Source organism: Aspergillus tubingensis (genome assembly GCF_013340325.1).
Source record: "Aspergillus tubingensis WU-2223L DNA, scaffold_15, whole genome shotgun sequence".
NCBI classification, from domain to species: domain Eukaryota; kingdom Fungi; phylum Ascomycota; class Eurotiomycetes; order Eurotiales; family Aspergillaceae; genus Aspergillus; species Aspergillus tubingensis.
The window spans coordinates 869,367-890,566 of record NW_023336289.1 but is presented as its reverse complement, the minus strand read 5'-3'; the positions used below and the strand labels follow the sequence as shown (position 1 = coordinate 890,566).

The 21,200-nt window shown below is 51.2% G+C and overlaps 7 protein-coding genes across 7 annotated transcripts; 5 read left to right on the top strand and 2 right to left on the bottom strand.

The window, feature by feature from the left end:
* Positions 1–356: 356 nt before the first annotated feature.
* AtWU_11134 (Sm-like protein LSM2) lies at positions 357–840 on the top strand (the record flags this gene model as incomplete). The annotated part of the gene is made up of 3 exons (XM_035506236.1): positions 357–370; positions 454–704; positions 809–840. 3 exons carry the CDS (start codon positions 357–359, stop codon positions 838–840), a joined length of 297 nt encoding a protein of 98 aa, XP_035362129.1.
* A 932-nt stretch (positions 841–1,772) lies between these two features.
* Positions 1,773–4,339, top strand: AtWU_11133 (DNA cross-link repair protein PSO2; the record flags this gene model as incomplete). Its single annotated transcript, XM_035506235.1, has 2 exons — positions 1,773–2,666; positions 2,717–4,339. 2 exons carry the CDS (start codon positions 1,773–1,775, stop codon positions 4,337–4,339), a joined length of 2,517 nt encoding a protein of 838 aa, XP_035362128.1.
* An 855-nt stretch (positions 4,340–5,194) lies between these two features.
* AtWU_11132 (cytochrome P450) lies at positions 5,195–6,840 on the top strand (the record flags this gene model as incomplete). Its single annotated transcript, XM_035506234.1, has 2 exons — positions 5,195–5,493; positions 5,586–6,840. 2 exons carry the CDS (start codon positions 5,195–5,197, stop codon positions 6,838–6,840), a joined length of 1,554 nt encoding a protein of 517 aa, XP_035362127.1.
* Positions 6,841–7,425: 585 nt separating this feature from the next.
* On the bottom strand, positions 7,426–9,843 carry optB (small oligopeptide transporter, OPT family; the record flags this gene model as incomplete). The annotated part of the gene is made up of 2 exons (XM_035506233.1): positions 7,426–8,090; positions 8,148–9,843. 2 exons carry the CDS (start codon positions 9,841–9,843, stop codon positions 7,426–7,428), a joined length of 2,361 nt encoding a protein of 786 aa, XP_035362126.1.
* Positions 9,844–12,867: 3,024 nt separating this feature from the next.
* Positions 12,868–15,215, bottom strand: AtWU_11130 (C6 zinc finger domain protein; the record flags this gene model as incomplete). Its single annotated transcript, XM_035506232.1, has 8 exons — positions 12,868–13,034; positions 13,100–13,633; positions 13,684–13,943; positions 13,995–14,438; positions 14,493–14,828; positions 14,890–14,996; positions 15,085–15,142; positions 15,196–15,215. 8 exons carry the CDS (start codon positions 15,213–15,215, stop codon positions 12,868–12,870), a joined length of 1,926 nt encoding a protein of 641 aa, XP_035362125.1.
* A 2,036-nt stretch (positions 15,216–17,251) lies between these two features.
* Positions 17,252–17,614, top strand: AtWU_11129 (uncharacterized protein; the record flags this gene model as incomplete). Its single annotated transcript, XM_035506231.1, has 2 exons — positions 17,252–17,393; positions 17,445–17,614. 2 exons carry the CDS (start codon positions 17,252–17,254, stop codon positions 17,612–17,614), a joined length of 312 nt encoding a protein of 103 aa, XP_035362124.1.
* Positions 17,615–20,208: 2,594 nt separating this feature from the next.
* Positions 20,209–20,754, top strand: AtWU_11128 (GFA family protein; the record flags this gene model as incomplete). The annotated part of the gene is made up of 3 exons (XM_035506230.1): positions 20,209–20,329; positions 20,409–20,617; positions 20,674–20,754. 3 exons carry the CDS (start codon positions 20,209–20,211, stop codon positions 20,752–20,754), a joined length of 411 nt encoding a protein of 136 aa, XP_035362123.1.
* Positions 20,755–21,200: the final 446 nt, after the last annotated feature.

Sequence of the window (21,200 nt, the reverse complement as noted above, 5' to 3'; positions counted from 1 at the left end):
CCTGAATCATGCATATTTGACTTTCAGGAGATTGACACTATAAGCATGCTCCAAATTTGACTAGAATACTCAGAACAAACCAGTGTTGATTCCACGATCAAATGTCATAGCCAGCATATCACGTGACCAGGTTACAATGCTCAACACCAAACCGCAGCATCATACCCGCAGCTCCAGATAATCGCATATTCCTCGTTTTCACGTCTCCCACCGCCAGCCCCACAAGGAAAGGATCCAATCGATACTTCCTCACCAAATCTTCAGCAGCAAATGCGCTACTAGTTCACTCACCAACAAAAACACAACTCCGACCGCCTCAATACCCCTCCAATTCTCCCCCACCTCGCACCGCAACCATGCTCTTCTTCAGGTAAGGAAGCGCCCGAGATCCTCAAATAAGCACCAAGGCAACCACGGCTAATACTTCCCACCATGGGGATAACTACTTTGCAGCTTCTTCAAGACCCTTACCAACCAAACGGTGACCATCGAACTCAAGAACGACATTCGCATCCGCGGCACTCTCAAATCCGTCGACCAGTACCTGAACATTAAGCTGGATGATGTCGACGTTCTGGATCTGGATAAATACCCGCATCTGTCCTCCGTGAAGAACATGTTTATCCGTGGTAGTGTGGTGCGGTATGTTATGCTGCCGAGGTCGGAGGTCGATATTGGGCTTTTGGAGGATGCGACGAGGAGAGGTATGCTTCATCCCTGGTCTCTCTATCTGATTGAAGGAACATAGATGTATCTGTGCAACCGTGCTTTGGGTTATGGATTGCTAATATTGGTGTGGTATGAACAGAAGCTGCGAACCAGGCTGGCAAAGCTCGGTGATTTCGCCTTGATTGATGGATTGTCGCTTTGTTGGTTGGGTTTCTTCTACGGATGGGATTAAAGTTTTCTTTTATGTATTTTTCTTTTTATTTCTTCTTTGATTTGCAGATTTAATCTTCACGATGTGATGATGTTTGTCGTTGTCATGCGGGTTTCACTTTTTATTATGTTGCTGATATCCATGGTTAAACATGGCGGAGAGAGAGGGAAAGAGATAGAGAGGAGGGTCTGCGTGGATGGAAAACATCGGGCCAGAGCAGACTAGCTGGACGGAGTACTGCTCCTTTGATTGGGGTTGAATTGGTTTGCTTGGAATTGCAGATGCTGAATGATGGTGATGAGGATAGGCACACCTGCATACTACATCTACTGACTACTTGGAGCACATGTCAGTGGGAGGACGAATAAGTTTACTGGGTAAAGCTCTCATGGACACATGATAAGAAGAAGAAGAACGGAGTATGCGGATACTTAGTAGTAACAAGATGAATGAAAAACAAATCACAAAGCCCATCTACTTACCACTATAAGTTACTTAGTACTCTCAATCCTCCAACTCAGTCCTAGTAACAACCGCAAATGGAAATCAATGGGTGGAACGGTCACCTGACTTCGTGTCGCGAAAATCGAGTCGAGTCTCCGCCCGCCGCGCCCGCGCCTTATCTCTTTTCGCCGCTTTGGCTAATTCGACCAGTCCGACTGCCTCAGATTCTACTCTCCGCGCTCCTCGATATCTATGAGGCAACCATCTGTACAGATACATCATTCCTATACTATACTATAATCACGACTTAGATCTATATGAATATGCTTTGACGCCCCCAATCCACCATACAAGCCCATACCCTCACGCATAAAATATCCGCCCGCCCGCCACCTTTGACCACGCGATAAAGCAACGAAAGCACACGATCAATCACCAGGCTCAAACCATGCCTACGCCATTCCCTCCTCGAAAACCATCTACGCCCTCTCGGTCAACGCCGGCGAAATCGAAAGCCACGAAACGCAACACCAGCCTTCTCAGTTTCTTCCAAAAGGCGGACGGACCGCCGAAAGCTACATCTCGGCAGTCGCGGATTACGCAATTCGCGACGAAGGCGGAGAAGAATAATACGACTGGCGATGAGGGGTCCTCGGGGGTGAGGGGTGGCAATGGGGCTGCTGGTGCCGGGGGGTTGTTTTTGGAGGATGCGAAGAAGGTGGTGAATTTTACGAGTGGTGGGGACTACGTGAGGGAGAAGACGCCGGAGGATATTTGGGAAGAGGAGAAGGAGGAAGAACGGTTTCAGGAGAATGGGGGCAGTGTAAAGAAGAGGAGGGTTGAGGAGGGTATCTCGCTGGAGGATGATATTGATAATGGGAGTGGGGAGGATAAGAAGAAGACGGAGAGCGAGAGTGGCACTGAATCGAAGTCAACTCAGAAGCCGTCTCGGTCAGTCAGCGGGCCATTCATTGATGAATCGGACAGTGAGAGCGAGGATCTGGAGCAGTTCAGGGAATACGAGAATGGGACTGAGATTGAGGCCGGGGTATCGGACGGGAAAACAAACTCGGCAGACGAAACCCAGGCTCCCGCAGTCGATGTCGACACACCACCGGTAAGAGAAGCCACGAGCCACGACGATGATGTTTACGCGAATTTTGACGATCTTGAAGAGGACGAGTGCCGAGGGGAAGAAGACTTCTTAGATGCATTTGACGATGATGAGGATTTCAAAGGCGACATTGGACTTGACGATAGTGGGATTACGGGTGAAGACTTTGGCTGTGAAGCGCCTGTGTGCCCTGTATGTCAGGCTGTTTTGACAGGCTTGTCTGAGACGGTAAGTTGTGCGGATTGTGTCTCTGGTGCTGGTGGTAATGGTTGTTCTAGGATGTCTCGGTGCATGTCAATGATTGTCTTGATGGGAAGCCTACGGAGTCGTTGAAACATGAGCCAGAAGCGGAGCCAGACCCGGACCCGGAGCCGGGACCGGAGTTGAAGTCGTCGAAAGGAATGAGTCTTGCCGACCGGGCTGCTATCGCGAGACCAGCGCAGCGTGACCCATATGCCTCCGGCGTCGCAGGAACGAGGTCGGCGTTTTCGAAGCTCATGGCCGGCAACGCGGAAGATACAGCATGGAATGCAGCGGCGGCCAACGAGGTTGCGTCCCGCGGCAAACAGGCTTATCAACGGACATGTCCGTTCTACAAGATCATCCCTGGCTTCTCCCTCTGTGTGGATGCGTTTCGATACGGAGCCGTAGAGGGGTGCAACGCGTATTTCCTCAGTCACTTCCACAGCGACCATTACATCGGCCTTACGGGGTCCTGGCGCCATGGACCAATCTACTGCAGCAGGCCTACGGCCAATTTGGTGTGCCAGCAATTGAAAGTCGACCGGAAGTGGCTTGTACCACTCGAGTTCGAACAGAAGACGGAAATCCCGGGGACGGGAGGAGCGCAAGTGACCTTGATCGAAGCGAATCACTGTCCCGGGAGCGCCATCTTTCTTTTCGAGAAATCAATGGGATCCGGCCCCTCGCAGAGGACACACCGTGTCCTTCACTGTGGTGACTTTCGCGCCTCGCCGCTGCATGTGCAACATGCCCTTCTCCGCCCGGAGATCACTGATCCTGCAACTGGCAAGGCTTGCCAGCAACGAATCGACGCCTGCTATCTCGACACTACCTATTTGAGCCCTAAGTACGCATTCCCAGGCCAAGAAGACGTCATTGAAGCTTGCGCGGACCTCTGCGTTGAGCTCGACCAAGACGCCAATGATACCAACGGCCGAGCATTCGGACGACCAGTCAATGGGAAAAGCGGAATGCTGAGCAAGTTTGTTACGGCTGTGACTGGATCCCGCCCGTCTCCAACGCAAGGAAGCCGTCCTCCGGGGCGGTTATTGGTGGTGATTGGGACGTACAGCATCGGCAAGGAACGCATTTGTCTAGGGATTGCGCGGGCCTTGAAGAGCAAAATTTACGCAACGCCAGCTAAGCAGCGGGTCTGTGCGTGCCTCGAGGATGCTGAGCTGTCATCGCTGCTGACGGACGACCCCACGGAGGCGCAGGTGCATATGCAAACGCTATTTGAGATCCGGGCGGAGACGCTGGCCGACTACCTGGACTCGATGAAGCCGCACTTCACGCGGGTGGTGGGATTTCGACCCACGGGGTGGACGTATCGACCGCCAGCTGGAAGAATGCTGGACAACCCACCGGTGTCGGTGGTGCTCAACTCGGCGCATTGGAAGACGCCCTTCTCTGCGAAAGACCTGGTGCCGCAGCGGGGGAGTACGCGGGAAAGTGCCTGCTTTGGAGTGCCGTACAGCGAGCACAGCTCATTCCGGGAGTTGAGCATGTTCTGCTGTGCCCTCCGGATCGGACGGGTGATCCCCACGGTGAACGTGGGTAGCCGGAAAAGTCGGGAGCGCATGAAGGCGTGGATTGAGCGATGGGAGGCGGAGAAACGGAAGAATGGATTGTACCGCGTGGAGGGAAGTCACTGGTAGGGAATAGACAATAAGGTACTCCGTAATAGGGTACCGCTACCAAAAGCACTCGGGGAAACCAAAGGATCCCAGAGACCGATCGGGACATATAGCTTAATGGGGCAAGTGAGGAGTAGTGCTGTAAGTAGTTACAAGTTACGAGCTGTGTACATAAGTACCTTAGTCATGAACATAATATTGTCTAGTTTCGCCTCCCCGGAGTCACGAGATCAATAATTAGAGAGCTACCATGGCCGTTTTGACCATTGACATCACTCTCACTGGTTGTACCTCGTCTATCCGCCATGGATCCATCCAAAGTATGATCCCTTTGGGGTCAGGATCTCCCACCAACCCCACGGGAATCCTCCAGAGTATCCCAAAGTATATTCGAACAAAGTTAACAACCGAGCACAAGCGGGGAAGTGCAAGGGGACCGGCGCTGCAAATCGGCTGGCAGATCAGTCGCGGCTCAGCAGAGACTCCCGACTTTCCCTTCCGTTGCCTGGCTTTGCCTCGGGGATCCAATACTGCCCGTCTGCCATAAATATGCTCCTTGCTTCAACTCAATAATAAGGAGGTGAACAATTCAACCCATCTTCTTCTCGAACAAGAAAACACTCTTCTTCATTCATGGCGATATTTGAGTGAAGTGGACTAGTTTTGATATCTTCTCATTCTCCAACCAATTTTTTTTTTTTTTTTATATCCATTACCTTATAGTTGCTTATTTCCCCTTCGGAGGTAAGTTGGTCTCCTTGGCACCCACATTCCCGGCTGCATTTTGCGGCTGAGGAATTGCTTCTCCCTCGCTGCATTTGCCGATGCTAACTTCCGAGCGCAACCAGCTAGATACCTCCCCCCACAAAAACAATCATGCTCGCCCTGCTCCTGTCACCCTACGGGGCCTATTTGGGTCTAGCCTTGCTAGTCCTCTACTATCTCCTTCCTTATCTACAACGCTCTCATCTTCGTGATATCCCCGCCCCTGGTCTGGCCGCCTTCACCAATCTCTGGGTGCTGCTGCAAACTCGTCGCGGTCATCGTTTCATCGCTGTCGATAACGCTCACAAGAAATACGGAAAGCTCGTTCGCCTCGCGCCCCGTCATACCTCCATCGCCGATGATGGAGCCATCCAGGCTGTCTACGGCCACGGAAATGGTTTCCTGAAGTCGTACGTGCCCCCTCGTCTTTTTTCATCTTCGTTCCTGGACTATCCCTGGCATATGAAACCATTCCCTGGAAGCTAACCAACTCTTGTTCCAGTGACTTTTACGATGCCTTCGTCTCCATTCACCGTGGTCTCTTCAACACGCGCGACCGCGCGGAGCACACCCGCAAGCGCAAGACCGTCTCCCACACCTTCAGTATGAAGTCCATCGGCCAGTTCGAGCAGTACATTCACGGCAACATCGAGCTGTTCGTCAAGCAATGGAACCGCATGGCCGATACCCAGCGCAACCCCAAGACCGGTTTCGCCAGTCTGGACGCCCTGAACTGGTTCAACTACCTGGCTTTCGACATCATCGGTGACCTGGCCTTCGGCGCTCCCTTCGGCATGCTTGACAAGGGCAAGGATTTCGCCGAGATGCGCAAGACTCCCGACTCGCCCCCTTCCTACGTTCAAGCCGTCGAGGTCCTGAACCGCCGCGGTGAAGTCTCCGCCACCCTGGGTTGCTACCCGGCCCTGAAGCCCTTTGCCAAGTACATCCCCGACAGTTTCTTCCGTGATGGTATCCAGGCCGTCGAGGACCTGGCCGGTATTGCCGTCGCCCGCGTCAACGAGCGTCTCCGCCCCGAAGTCATGGCCAACAACACCCGTGTCGACCTGCTCGCCCGCCTCATGGAAGGCAAGGATGGCAACGGTGAGAAGCTCGGTCGCGCCGAACTTACCGCCGAAGCTTTGACCCAGCTGATCGCCGGATCCGATACCACCTCCAACACCTCCTGCGCCATCCTCTACTGGTGCATGCGCACGCCCGGTGTGATCGAGAAGCTCCACAAGGTCCTGGACGAAGCCATCCCTCAAGACGTCGACGTCCCCACCCACTCCATGGTCAAGGACATCCCCTACCTCCAATGGGTCATCTGGGAAACCATGCGCATTCACAGCACCTCCGCTATGGGTCTCCCCCGTGAAATCCCCGCCGGTAACCCCCCCGTCACCATCTCCGGCCACACCTTCTACCCCGGCGATATTGTCTCCGTGCCCAGCTACACCATCCACCGCTCCACCGAGATCTGGGGCCCCGATGCCGAGCAATTCGTCCCGGAGCGCTGGGACCCCGCCCGCCTCACCCCTCGTCAAAAGGCCGCTTTCATTCCCTTTAGCACCGGCCCCAGAGCCTGTGTCGGTCGCAACGTGGCAGAGATGGAACTCCTGGTTATCTGCGGTACGGTCTTCCGTCTTTTTGAATTCGAGATGCAGCAGGAGGGTCCCATGGAGACGAGAGAGGGTTTCTTGAGGAAGCCCCTCGGACTGCAGGTCGGTATGAAGCGGAGACAGCCTGGTTCGGCTTGAACGAATGGTTGTGTTATACCCGCCAATGGAGATATCCGAAGGAGCCGTCCGTTCCCCCCGTGCATAGAATATTTCCCGGAGAAAAGGGTGGGCGCGACGATGGAAGAGTTTCGATTCTGATGTATATGTATAAGCGAGTTGCGAGAATGGATTAGTATATATTTACATAGCTAGCATTCATACATGCAATGAATGACATGATGAGATGATTAATTTCATTATTGATATTTTTCTTGACACGCGTCTATTCATACAGTGGTTTCTTCTCCTCTCAACGCTCGAATTGATAAAAATGTGAACAGGTAAACTAACTTACACTCAGCTGAATTCCACATGATCTATCACACGTCTTACAGAAACAATTCTTCATGGAAGACACCGTCATAGAAACCCCATAAACAAAGCAAACTGATATGTCACAAGTATTCACATTATGGATTACACTAATAGCTTAGCAGAGATAGGGGGTCGTGATCATAGCTGCGTAGCATATACACACAAAAAGAAGAAGAAAAGAGTCCATTCACCTTTCATCATCATCAATACACACATCCCAACATACACCTCATCCAATCCTGCAACTCACTACCAACTCTTCGGTCCAAATGTCTGCCCCGATGGCACGACCTTCTGCACCGCCGTACCCGCCATATCCATAGTAGCTCCTGTAATACTAGTACCCCACCAAGTCGGGAAACTAGTACCGGTCAAATCGAGGGTCAAGAAAATCAGGATGGTACACAAATCCAATCCGACATCCAGACCCGCCGACAGGACATAGTTGTAGTGCATCCACCAGCCGCGCCAGCGGTCCCGGATGTACTTGTTGAAAATGAGACCCACCAGACCCCAGGTGAGATAGTTGAGGGGAGTGGCGGGGGGAATCAGACCCGCACCGCCGAAGATGAGCGGGGCGTTGAGGAAGCGGATCTGGCTCTTGGGGTACATGCGTGCGCCAATGTAGATGACGACGGGGAGGAGGGCTCCGGCGAGCCAGAACCACATGAGGCCGGAGTAAAGCTGGCCCGGGGAGAAGATGCGCTGGGGGCCGATCAGACCCCAGATCACGGAGGCTTGGTAGAAGACACGGCCGTTGGGGCAGCTGTAGTTGTCGGCTTGGGTTTCGCTGCAGACGTCTTTGATGGTGGCGAGACCCCAGTTCATCACAGCGATTTGGACGACGGAGGACCACAGGGCGGCGATCATTTGGGCGGCGAAGGTGACTCTTGGGGGAAGTTTCATGTAGTGCGCTGGGGAAGGGTTAGTGGGTTGCTTTTGACGTGTGGGGGTGAGGGATGAGTGCTTACCTAGTTTCATGTCCTGGTTGAAGTAGAGTCCTTGGTACATGCTCATGTAGCCGTAGGTCTTGAACAACATCATGGCCATGGGCTTTCCGGGCTGGATGTAGCCGACAATGAACTCCGTCAAGACGTTCAGACCGATGGCGATGTTGGTGGCGGCTTGCACGATACCAATGGGAACGTACCACACCACAGCCATGATCAGAGAAACGAAGAATGCCCACCAGCTCAGGTGAGTGGGGTATCCCAGGACCATGCCCAAACCAATACCAATCATGATCAGGGTGACCGCGGCATACCACCAGAGGGGCACCGGCTTGTACTTGGACATCAGGCGGGCGTGGACATCCTCCTCTTCCTTGCCAAAATTGCGGAAACGCACCCACAGTTCTTTACCGTGGAACAGACCGGTGTGGATGAGGATAGCAATGATGGTCGCAAATGACAGTCCGTAGCAGAGACTGAAGGTGGTGGATAGGAAGAGTGGCGAGTATTCCTTGTACGCCTGAATATTGAGAGTGAAGTCGCTGTTCATGATCCTGGACACATTGTACTGCGCACCAGTGTTGTCGTAACTGTTCGAATCGCTGATGGGCAAGTACTCGAACCACCACATGCCGCTGTAGTGCATGCCAATGGTGACAATCCAGAAGAAAATGAACATACCAATAAGGGTGTTGGCAATGGCGTGCCAAGGGGCGATCAGGGGACTGAAGTTGAAGCCAGAGATTTGCGTCCAGTCAAAGGTCATAGGAATCAGGGACAGGCCGGTATCACCGCCAAAGAGCTGGTTGACCACAGCATTTTGGGGTTTGATCCAGGTCACCCAGGCGAAGACACTGAGGAACGGGGCGATAACGCCGGGGATCCAGTACCAGCAGAAGGACCCGATCATAACGTAGAGGAAGAAACGGTACTTGCCAATCCTCCATCCGGCTACCTTGGTGGGATCGGGTCTACTGTGGTCATGAAGCGCCGAGAACAGGGTGCAGTTGATCAGGTTGGAAGGCCAGATCATGGCAGCTGGAGTGACCAGGAAGCGGTGGAAGAACCCGGCCATACCAAACCCGAGCATCTGAGTCGAGATACACATGAAGATCTCAAATGCCCATCCGAAACGCTGCTTGTAGAAGGCACGCTGGGCCAACAAAACGTCTGTCGCATAAGCCGCACCACCGCCGAAGGTAGCATTAGCCATGACGACAATGAGACAATGCTCCTTCTTGCTGAAGGGGCCGGGGTTCGTGTTGCACTCGATTCCAAAGACGCGGAACTTCTTGCTGGGAACGAATTTCGCCCATGCGACACCAACAGGGTAGGCGACAACCTGGGCAACGTAGGAAGGAATAACAATGTAGGGGTCACGCATGGAGAACAGCATGTTAAGCGCCGAACCGATAGTCGCAAAGATCAAACCAATGGTCCAGGCACGAAGGGTGTTGGTGTGCCCTCCTTCATCGTAGTTGGGCACGGCCGCACGCACCTCGGGGTACGGTGAATTATCGAGGAGCTCCTGCGTGATGCCGACGCGGGCACCCTTGTCATCTGTATGAAGGGCCTCATCGATCTCATCGGCAATATCGTCGGGAAGGTTCGGATCCCAATGGTGCTGTTCCTTCAGGTTCTTGAGATGGACGGTGGCTGCCTCCAGGGAGGATTCATCAGCCACCGCCGTGCTGAAAGCCTGCTCCTTTTCACTCATCGCGGCAGTCGACGAGGCAAAAGCACGAAGAAAGGCTTAGGGGAAATTCAATGAAGATAATAGAGCATGCGCGGAACTCTTCCACTGGTTCAGAGGAGAAAACAACGGAATCTAAAAACGGGGGCGGATGAAAGCATCATATAACCACTCACTTTACCCTCTCCTGGATCGCAACGACAAGAGGCGCAAATAGAGCCGACGGTAACCCGACGCCTTATCGGACTAGGAAATAAATTAAACGAGCTGGTGGCGTCCACTGATTGCGGGAGAGTTTATCTCTCCAGTTATCAGTTACCCCAGTCTGTTCGCCATGTTCCGATGTAACCTGAATGTGTCTTAGCTTTGGTAGTAGTTGGATTGGATTTGGAACCAGTCGTGCGTTAGCTAGTAGATCCAGCCAGTGGCGGACTTGAGAGCGCATTCGCCATTGTCAGCCCATGCACGACATGCACGGCCCTCGAGGAATGCTTCCATCCCTACCCTCCTTGCAATTTGGCTGCCTAGGCAATTCCAGATGAGGGAGTCTCAGTCTCGCGCAGACCGATAAGTTGCACCGAAGCGCATAAGGCGCGCCCCTCCGGTGAAGGAGCTAGCCCCAGAACCTAAAAATTGGGGCAAAAGGAAGTCCTGTCCACCGTCCGGTCCGGTGAGCCAGCTGAATTACTACGAGTGGAACGGGAGAGCTCGATCGCAGTCGACCCAGGTGGGGATTTGGTCATTCGAGCGTTCTCATTGACGGGAATTGACACGCGACCAAAGGCACACGTGCACTTGATTCGGCGATTTAAACCAGGAAAGAACAAGCTACCACTAGGGTGCCTGCAATACGTCTGAAGGGGGAGGGGGGAAAGGGTGCCCTTGACCGGAGGTATGTCTCGGATGTGAGCGAAAGGATCGGGGGTTGGGGTGGTGGCAAGATGGGAAACGAGACCACGCAAGTGGTTGTGCTGGACGAAGAGGAATCCCAATGCAAACCAGTTCCTAAGAGATAAAGAAAAGATTACCAACGAATATCGGCGGAAAAAGCAACGCTGATACGGCGGCAGCAGAAGGGCAAGACATTATGGACACTTTCCCCGGGTCTGGTCCGGCGGACTAGCCCCTTTTGCACCAGGCTTGTTTGCGATAAGCTAGCGAAGCGCCGGCGGGCTTCACACGGCGAATTGGCTGGCGCAAATGTATTCGAGCTATCGTCCACACGGCTTCAGCGAAAGCCAATCGGGGATTGTCTGGACTTGGCATTGGTCTAGCCGAGGTTTTTCCTTGGATGTTCTTCTAAGTTCTCGCATCGCGTGGCATTCTTCGTGTTTTCCTCTTTCCCGTGCAGAATTCTTGTCGATCGAGTCGGTCGCGCCGCGGACTGGGGCAAAGGTCATCCAGGTGTGATCGAAGCCACTCAGCACGAAGATCGCATTTCCACAGTGACATGACCAGGACCACAGTTTGCTCCTGCTCTTCCGTTATCATGCACTAGTCCATGACAAACCAGCCTCGACCATTGGACAATGCGCGGACTGTTTTTGGGGCTGGCGGGGACGGAGGATGAACTGGGACTGATAAGCAGCTGAGCACTTCTAGACATTGAATGGACACAGTCAATCCCCAGATTGGTCCATGCCAAACTAGTCGCAGACCAAGTGTATCATATCGACGTAAATTAAATTAGCACCTGCCTTCTTCTGCTTAGTTGGATGGTGTGGAAGAGCCCTATCCACCCCATCGTCTGCCACTAACGGCACGGCGGGATGCACCGTCCCCAGTTAGCCTTCCGGGCTGCATGGAAACATGGAACATGGCATTTTGCCATCAAGAGGGGGGTAGAACCTCATTCTCGAAACATCCCCCTCCCCCTGACTATTAAAGGATTGTCCCCCTTGCTGAAGCCATGTAACCCCGATTTAGTGCGTGTGTGTGTGACAGGGGTAGTTGATCAGGAAGCAACTTGAATCAAGTGAGAAGAGAGAGAAAGAGGAAGGAGGCGAAAAGGAAGGAGACAACCAACCGGTTTAGCCTGTAATCACTTGACCGCTGGTCATCCTTCCTTCCAATTAGCGCCAACGGCCTGATTGACTGCCCGATCTCCTTCGTTTCACAACTTCTCTACTGTACGTACTTGTCTATTCCCTTTGCTTTCCCTGCCCCTCATCCACCCCCTCCCTTTCGGGGTGCCTGTGCACTCTCCATAGTTCGGACGCATTTTCATACTTTCTCTCTAAGCGAGCCTTCTTTTGCCGAGAAAAAAGCTAGGCGCAGCCACTGGAAAGCCACCAGAGGGCTGAATGGAGTGCTGACTCCTTGGCATGTAGCACGAAGATGGGCGTATCAGCCGATAACGCGAGGGGCAAAAAGTAATTTCGAAGGCAACAAGATTGAATATAGGACCAGAGCCAGCTAATTCATGAATCATGGGCTCGCCACGAACCACTGACATGAGTTAATATCGACCGTTGCGCTACATCCCCAATCTAGCCCTTTTGCTAGATAGACTAGAAGCCCCGATCTGTGGTGGGTACCGCGTCTAACAAATACGAGGTTGATAATAAACATATCATACAAGATAGGGATCCATATTGTGCTTACAGTTTAGCCGGACAAAACGCCTACAGCAGCCATGATTGCAGGAGCATGCACACCAATATACGACGACCAGGCACTCAGACGTCCGGTAGGTCCACTGCATATGCCAGGTTTGCTTTAGCTCACTGGACTACCCGGGGCTCCGTTGGGTTGACCGGCTGGCTTGAACCTTATGCTTCTCCATCCCATGATCTGGCGTTTCCTGTAAGCCCCCCCTTCTTTTATCTCAAGACTATTGGTGGGTTATGTTGGCTATAGGAATCACGCGATAGACTGCCCGTCACTTCACCCCTGTAAACTGATCGAATGATGATCTTGCGTCGAGGGTTCAATTCGGGCGTAGCGGTGTTCGGATTTTGCCATCATGGGCATCCATCCTCAATTTTTTTTTTCTTTTTCTTTGCTTTTCTTTTCTTTGCTTTCGCAGCTCTCGCAAAGATCAGCGACTTACAGCGGTCCATACGGTTCGGTGGGAGCGAAGAGAAACTCATCCGTCAACGCCCATTCAAAATCCGCCTGGAATTGCTCGTCAAAATACGAGAAATCTGGCCGGTCCGTAGAGCCTCCAGGCGCGGCCCCTGAAGTCCCTGGATTATCGCGGCTTGCATCGGTTCCTATCGTACATGAAAGATGCGTCAGTAACCGCGCGTATCTGTTATCAGGATGCGCATGGCCGTACCTTCTGGGGCATTGCTTTGGGAACTGGCCGTGCTATAGAACTGGGGGTCGAACTCTTCTCGCCACCACCACACCGTATCAATAACAGGACTGACAACCAACCGGCTCCGAATCCGAAGAGCGAGGTATTCACTCCCGTCTGCCTTCCGGAACGCTTTGGTGCTATTCCATAATTGGCTTAATACCATGACCGTCTTGGCCGCGATATCAAAGTTGTGAACCGACATTTGCTTGGCCAAGTTGATTGCAGTGAAATAGGATGACTTAGCCTTGTCAACATCCATGGTAGCCCAATGTGGGCCTTTCAGTACCCGTAAAAGGGCCGAGGACGCTAGAAGCAGCGCATAATTCATCTGGATGGGAGAAGTAGCAAAGCCGGCCATGCTCTGTCCCAAGTTGTGTATGCTGTTAATGGTGTCAGATGCAGCTGTCGTCAGAGCTGCAAGACAACCCGATGAGAATGAACTGGGATTGCGGAAAAGCTGAAAAATTTGGACACTCAAACGACACATGCTCGTAGCAAACCTATCGTACGCTATATTGCTTTAGCTTCTGTAATTACTGACACGAATACAACAGACTTACCTGAGAAAGCCTGTGCCTCCAGATCAAGCGCTTGGTCATCATACACCCGTAAGAGTATATCGAGCGATCTCTCTTGCTCAGGAGATATGTCCCGGACCCCGAGCTCCTGTACTGCTGTACTACAGCGAGTTTTCAGATCCTCACATCTTAGTTCAAGTACCAACGACGGGGAAATCCTCTGAAACAATGAATGTTTCATTTCACCGTCCGGTTCCAAATTCGCTAGAGAGCGAGGGGGCTGTCCTTTTATTACACACGCACTGTACCCTTGTTAGTATGAAGAAAATGGGTGTCCTGCACCAAACACGTACCGCTGATAGACGATAATGCAATGAGCCCAAAGCTCTGATCGTCTGATCATTTCTGCTTCTGATGGGGCAGGAAGTCTCTTTCTCTTAGAAAACTCATGGCTGGACATCGGGATGTGTAAACCATTCTGCATGGCAATGTGTAGAAGCATGCCGCTTAATGGAAACGTCAAGTCCGCCATATTAGCATCTTTCGGGAATGGCCACGTTAGAACGAGCAACAGCCCTTGAATGCTGTGCCACGCTGAGCTTCCCGATACGATCGAGAGGAAGGCCATTTCGTTCACAGTGCGTGCAAGAGCGGTTAGCAAGGTTGGGTTTTTGGAATAGGTTCGGGATGCAATCCCGACTATAGTCCAAAACAGAAATGGTGACTGCATATAATACACGTTTGGTGTGGTTTTCGGGTCAAGAATTGGAAGGAAGGAAGCATATTGGTGGAAGAAGCTACTCCGCATCAGAAACGCCCAGAACGACACTTTCGGGCATAGGTATACTCACATCTGGAAGAGCTCGTCTATCTCGCTTCCGGTAAGATAGACGTTGTTCAGCGAACGGGGTTCCGTTGCATCAGGGGCGCGTACACCTGAAACCATCTCTGGCCCTGGTAACGACGGTCCTAGTCCAGGGGAAGGTAATATGTGTTGCGAACCTTCAACCGGGGGTGTATGCGACTGAGCATGGAAGATCAAGTTGCCCTCAGCAGTTGTTGGGTTAACCCCCATTTCCGCCGCAGCCGTTAGCATCGCGATGGGTGAGGGTCGAGAAGGGTCAGGTTGTGTATATCTTAGTCTTCGTCGCAGCTCGTCTGTCTCTTGCTCGAGCTCGGAGAGTCGCCTGTTGTGAAATAGTCACCCTTTATCTCCTTTGGCTCCTGGCAAGCATAGATTTAACCTACTTGCGTTTATGTTCCCGACGAAATGGATCCGATATAACACATTGGATGTTCAACTTTAAACAACGTGAGCATGCCTGACTGGGATTCAAGTAGGCGTCACATTTTGCCTACAATCCAGTTAGAAACAGTTATTCAAAGCTACAGAACCCCATTTCTGTCATTATAAGAAGATACTCATGCGTTCACATTCCATACCTTCTGCTGCCTACACTCAGTGCAGGCCTTTTTACCTCGTTTCACCGATGGTGAAGGTCTATTATCCAACCAAATTAGTACTGGTTATATAAGAGGGTTACGACAACTTACGTTCGCTCGCTGGATGCCATTGCAAATGAAGTGTCTTGCATGCGGGCTCGAGCTCTATGATCCGGTGGCTCATGCTGCTGTTGTTGCGATGATGGATGATGGAGACGCCGGCGGCCAAGATTTGGCTCCGGAACAGCACGCGGAGATAGCGCCATTCTAATCTCCGATAGAGTGAGAAAAGAGAAGAAGTCGGAAGTCTTGGAATGTAACAACTTACCTGACAAAGTTAGTGCAAAGCCAAGATATAACGGAGATTTATGATTATTACTTACTTACTAGTATTAGAACAGCCCTTGATGGAGTAATCAAAAGTACTAGGGGCCCATCTGCCAACAAAAATGATGGTTAGTAATGCTGAGACCTCCGTCGCGTCATTTCCCGACAAAAATATATATCAAGGCGTATCCACACGCGATGGAGAAATGCTTTAGTGAGTTGAACTGAGGAAGACAGGCCTATCCATAATCAGTCAAAAAACTAACACAACTAATTCTTGCTGCTAAGAGACCCTCCAAATGCTTCCATTGGGAAACTCTTGGCCACCAAGCCTTGTTGTGCCGGAACCGGCTTTATGAATCACGGGAACCCGGAAGAAGGCGCACTGCCATTGGCCCATATCCCGGTACCGGCTTGTGCTTATCGCTATCGCTGTGACTCTTGGCCTGCTAAGATACTAGTAGTTCATTCAACTGCAACCCCAGGTTGGAATTCATTGATACATATCGTATGCGAAGAGAAGATATAAGGGATACATTTCAATCCATCACCTGCAATGTTCATTGGCGGAAGTCCAGCATTGATATATTCAAGAAGCGATGGAGATAAGTTATATTAAAAATCAATGACTGACACACCAACTCCATACATAGTATCCTTATTCTACCAATGAGGACATTCTCTCCCAACAAGGGAAGGATGCCCCAATTACCATCGCTCCTAGATATTTGCGCCAACATCTAGCTAAAGTGCTCATGGAGTGACTTCAGTCCCAGTGGCTTGGATCGAATGCCAGCTTGAGATGAGGTCATCGGAAAGCCACATGCCTGAACCACCATCAACAGTAACACAATCTGCCTCCCTTTTCCTTCCAACCCCTATGGTTGCTGATGCGGCCAAGCGCATATGTAGCGTACCACCCCATTGGTACAGTACTGTAACCTCTCAAGTAACACGATTGTAGATCGGGTCGGGACGCATGGGTAGTGGTTTTTCCACAGAAGACCTGCAAGTTGCCGGCCAGGTCTCCAGACTTAAGATTCTATATCAGACCACACTCTTGGCGAAGTAGGATGTTACTGTGCCACAGACGCACCAGAAGGTTGCCGCTACATTGACTGATGTGACGTGACACTCGCGGAGTGCTTGCGTGTTTTTATTCTGTTGGAATTGTTGAAATCCAAGCACTGGGGCGCTCATGGGGCAGAGCATCTTCGTTGACGGATATCGTTCATGAAGGTGTTTCGTTATGAAATTGCCTCGTACTGTTGGACTCGTGATGGAAGTTGCTTTGAGCTGCCGTTCCACCCCATTAGTCTGTTCAAAGCGCCATCTTTTCCAAGGCGAAATTACCGGACAATGAGACAACTGATGTGAATTAGTAGTGGGTGTGTGATCATAGTAAAGTTTGTTTATAGTGTTCTGTGAAGGCGCAGCGACGACAAAGAACCACACAGACTATATCGTAGTAGCCAAAAAGTTAGTATCATTTGGGTGGAGTTAGATTCAAACATTGTATCGAATTCGTCTAGTGGGTGTCATTCGCTTGTCAGTAGACAGGTACCCTGAAAGCCAAACCACAGCTGTTTCTGGGGCTTGATAACAGCTTTGCCATTCTCACCATACCTCGGCTTACTATCCATGAAGGATCCTTTCCTGAACCTGACGTGCTTTGGGGTGGCGAAAGGAGATGAGGCGGGCACAATGCTCGATTTATTTAGCGTGACATTACCGCTGTCCCAACGGGTCGATCGGACATATAAACACTGAAATCCATCTGGGTCAAACAACATGTAAACATCTCATCGAGGATAACACAGTAGTCATTCGGCAATTAATCATGTCATCTGAAATTCCGGATATTCCTGAACTGAAGCGCGCCATGGAAAGCGGCCAGCGCATTGACCCAGAGGATGTCTCTGCTTTAGCGCAGAACGAGAGCGAATTGACCGGTGGTGGGCCGATCAGAGGTGGAACAGCAGGTGCGTTCATAGGCCTTAACATTGTGGCATTGTATTGACCCAAGTGCACAGCGACAGCACAAAGCCTTGCAATGAAGCAGATGAATTTCGATGAGAAATTGGAGGCTTTATCGCGGAAGCCACAGAGCCACATTACACAGGAGGATGCTCGAGAACTTTCACGCGGCGGAGGTAAGAGCGTTATGGCTGCTCTATCTGAAATAATGAACATGTTTAATTAATATATCTGAGGTAGGGTCGCGCCTTCAACAAGCCACCTGGCCCTGGGTCCGTCTCCGCGCAAGTCCGATCGATAGCAGATCGTAACGAGGCCCTTGGGGTCCCTGCTATACCGGGAGAGGCTTCTGTGTACATTACAAAGGATGATGCGACGGAGGCTCAGCATGCTGAATCGACAATATATGGCAAACAAAATCCACGCGGTGGGATTGCGGCACAGGTGCAGGTAAGTGTAAAAAATTCAATATGTTGAGGGCCCCGTACCTGTCTCTGATCTTGAACATAGCTGATACTAGTCTAGAGTGCTACTGACAAAATCGAACATGCATATCGGGGCTAACCTTACTAAGACTCATGTTTGACAGAATTAATCACAAACAAATAGTCCATAGCAAGCAGGTACACCGGAGTCCATGAGCAGGAATGATGACAATTTCAGATCGAATTTGGTATTTTGTTTGTCTTGTTTGTAACAAATATAACGACTAGCAAATTGTTACTCTGTGCAAGATAAGCCACATATTCGAACATCTGGGCATCAGATAATCAATGAGTCCGAGACATGTCTTAGAAGAGAGAACGGATGGCTAATTTTAGCTTCTGTCATTTCAACATAACATAATCACAATTGTTGTGCAAGCCTATCAAGTCACAGCTAATGTTTTACAAAGCACTACGAAGTCAATGTTATGAGATGAGCCTCGCATTTAGATGCATCCCTGTCTGTGAGTAGCTTCCGACAACCGAAAACTATGGACTGAGTGAAGACCAGTCGGTAGCTTGCCATACGATCATAATTGTTTTATGTGCGATCATTGACTGCCCCTATCACATCTCTTTCCCAATTCCATATCTCGCATGCCTTTCGCTCACTAGACACCCTGTCTACTGAGAATGTAGATAACATAGGCAATAATTGGGCTGGGATGCTGTATTATGCATGGCTTCGCATATGCAGAGTGATCAAATGCATTTGGGTCCTACCCAGAAAGGTTATATTTCCGTAGATGCCAATCGGCTATTTTGTTTTGGAAACCACATCAGAGCCCGAATCGATGGTGAACTGGAAACCGTCACATCCGAATCTCTACGCCGAAACCAAACATGATGCAGTGGCATACTCTCTGCAGCTCTATTTGGGGCCATCCTTTGGGATTATCGCACATCTTGCTGCACAGTTAGCGTCATGCCCCAGGAGTAAGCAGCGTACGACAAAGTGCAGCCTAGGCCATGAAGACCGAACAAACCCAGGGGTGATGTTGAACGCGAGTACAAGTGTTTGCCCTCGGCAACGATGTACAAGTTTCTTCATGTCTACCTACATACCGTGCTGAACAAGACAGTGCTCCAGAGGACAAGATTTCAGCTCCAGCAGATGACAGGTCGATTTATGGATCAAACATGATATCTACCTAAGCAGGTATCAAGCCTTCCGGGAGATTGTGCTGCATACGTGACTGGGTATGTTGAGCAGGGATACCCCGCGCAGATCTGACATTCGCCCAAATTTTGGCATTCGGTGAGCAGATAATTGCTTTTGCCGACACAAACACACACACCCACTATGGCTCGGAGCTCACGCATGGTGTGGAGTAATGCACAGGAAGCGTCTTTTGCTCGGTTGACCGGATACTTCACGGGCTTTGGGGTGACCTCAACAAATCCCCCGCCGACCCGCGTGTCGCGAAGTTGTCGGCCAGCGATCGGCGGCCAGTGCTCCCCAATTCGGGATCAGGAATCTCAAATCTCCAAGATTATGGACTACTAACTCAGAGCACATTGCCGGTCATCTCCGGGGTAGAGCGTGACAAATCTTTGTCCGGAAAGAGTAGGATGGAAAGAGGGACCAGCACTGCACCTTATCCGGTCAGCATAGTTTGTGGACTAAAATCGACACGTCTATTGGAACAACCGCCCACACCATTTCGGGATGGCAGCATGTCAAGTGTGCGATCAGCACCCTGATTGATATGGGGCAGCTGGAGGATGATTGGTGAGAGTGCAGGGCAGTGCAGTGAGTGAGTGATTGGATTCCGGCGTAACTCCGTAACTACCGCGGCTGTTGCGAAACCTGCTCTGAGAGAGGGAGAGGGAGAGAGATCCACCCGCTGGAAATGGAGTCCGAGAAGTGAGCAAGGGGGGCTAGAGCAGAAGTTTCTTTTGAGGCGTAACAAAGAAAGGAAAGCAAAGCAACCGTGCATCGCATCGAGGGACGAGAAGTGGAGAAAATTGGAGAAGGGAGAACAGAAGGAACGAAGCAGAGAGGTTGTCCCGTGACGCAAAGGCGCGCCCCTCTTCAGGGCATGACAAATTGTTGTTTTCTCAGACGGTCGCGGCCAACGCCAATTCCAGCCCATCCAGCCATGTCGTCAACGAGAACGGCTTTCTTCCACCCCATCGCCCATCCGGATCCTTGGGTGATAATCTTCTCAACCTCGCGGATGGGCAAGATGTCAGCTATAAATACGTCGCCTCGTCTTCCACTTTTCTCGAGGGTCCTCATCTCGTGAGCACCTTGGTCGCCTTCCAGTCTCTCCTTCTCTCCAATCAGCATTCTCCAACACCCTCCCAAATTCTCCATCCAATTATTGCCAGAATGCCTTTGTCCGGCCACTGCCTGTGCAAGGCTGTCACTTACACTGTGGACATCGACGCACCCCTCATCGTGGGGTACGATCATTGTGACGACTGCCAGCGTCAAAGCGGGTCAACCTACTGTAGGTGTTCTCCTTGGCTCCCAACCCCCCCAGTTCGAACTAAGCAAGGCCGTTCCATGGTTACTGACCTTCCCAACAGCTCTAGTTGCCGTTGTCCCCAAGGACAAATTGACGGTCAATGGACCCATCAAGAAGTGGTCTGGAACGGGATCCTCCGGCCATGCGGTGCACCGTCTCTTCTGTTCGGATTGTGGCTCACCCATCGCGCACGATCCCGACGCGGCCCCAGAAATCATCGCCCTGAAAGCTGGTACTTTTGACACAGAAATCAAGAAAACCCTCAAGCCCGTATGTTCTGCGATCCCGTGTAATAGCCCCCTTACTGATCTAAACTTCTCTTCCAGGACACCGAGATTTGGACCGTTAGCAAGCTTCCTTTCTGCCAGGAGCACTTGGAGAAGCCTTTCAAGCATATGCCCGAGTAAGCAAGCACCGAATGGAGGGTTCACAAAACATGCTATGATATGACGAATATTATGCAATGTAGTTAATAATAAAACAATTCTATATTCATCGAATTCACTTTCGTTTCTTGGAATATCACACACCCTTTAACCAACCAGTCCCGCTCGCTAAGAGGCCTGTAAAGAGTGAGACCTGGCCACCAGCGTTGAGAATCGGTGTTTTAAGTGCCCTTAAAGAATGGCATGCCACGACGGAATAAGGCATAGTACCACCATGGCTAACTGCCATATACGCGAGAAATTTACTCCGCAAGAAGCCGAGTAAGCTGCAACGGACGACTGGAACATTGATGACGGTCAATACTTCGAAAACAGCACTGTCGAAAACTTGGAAACCCGAGACAATTTGTCAGTTATTGCGGGCATTTGCTACCCACCGGGAAATTATGCCACGGTCCCAGGCGATC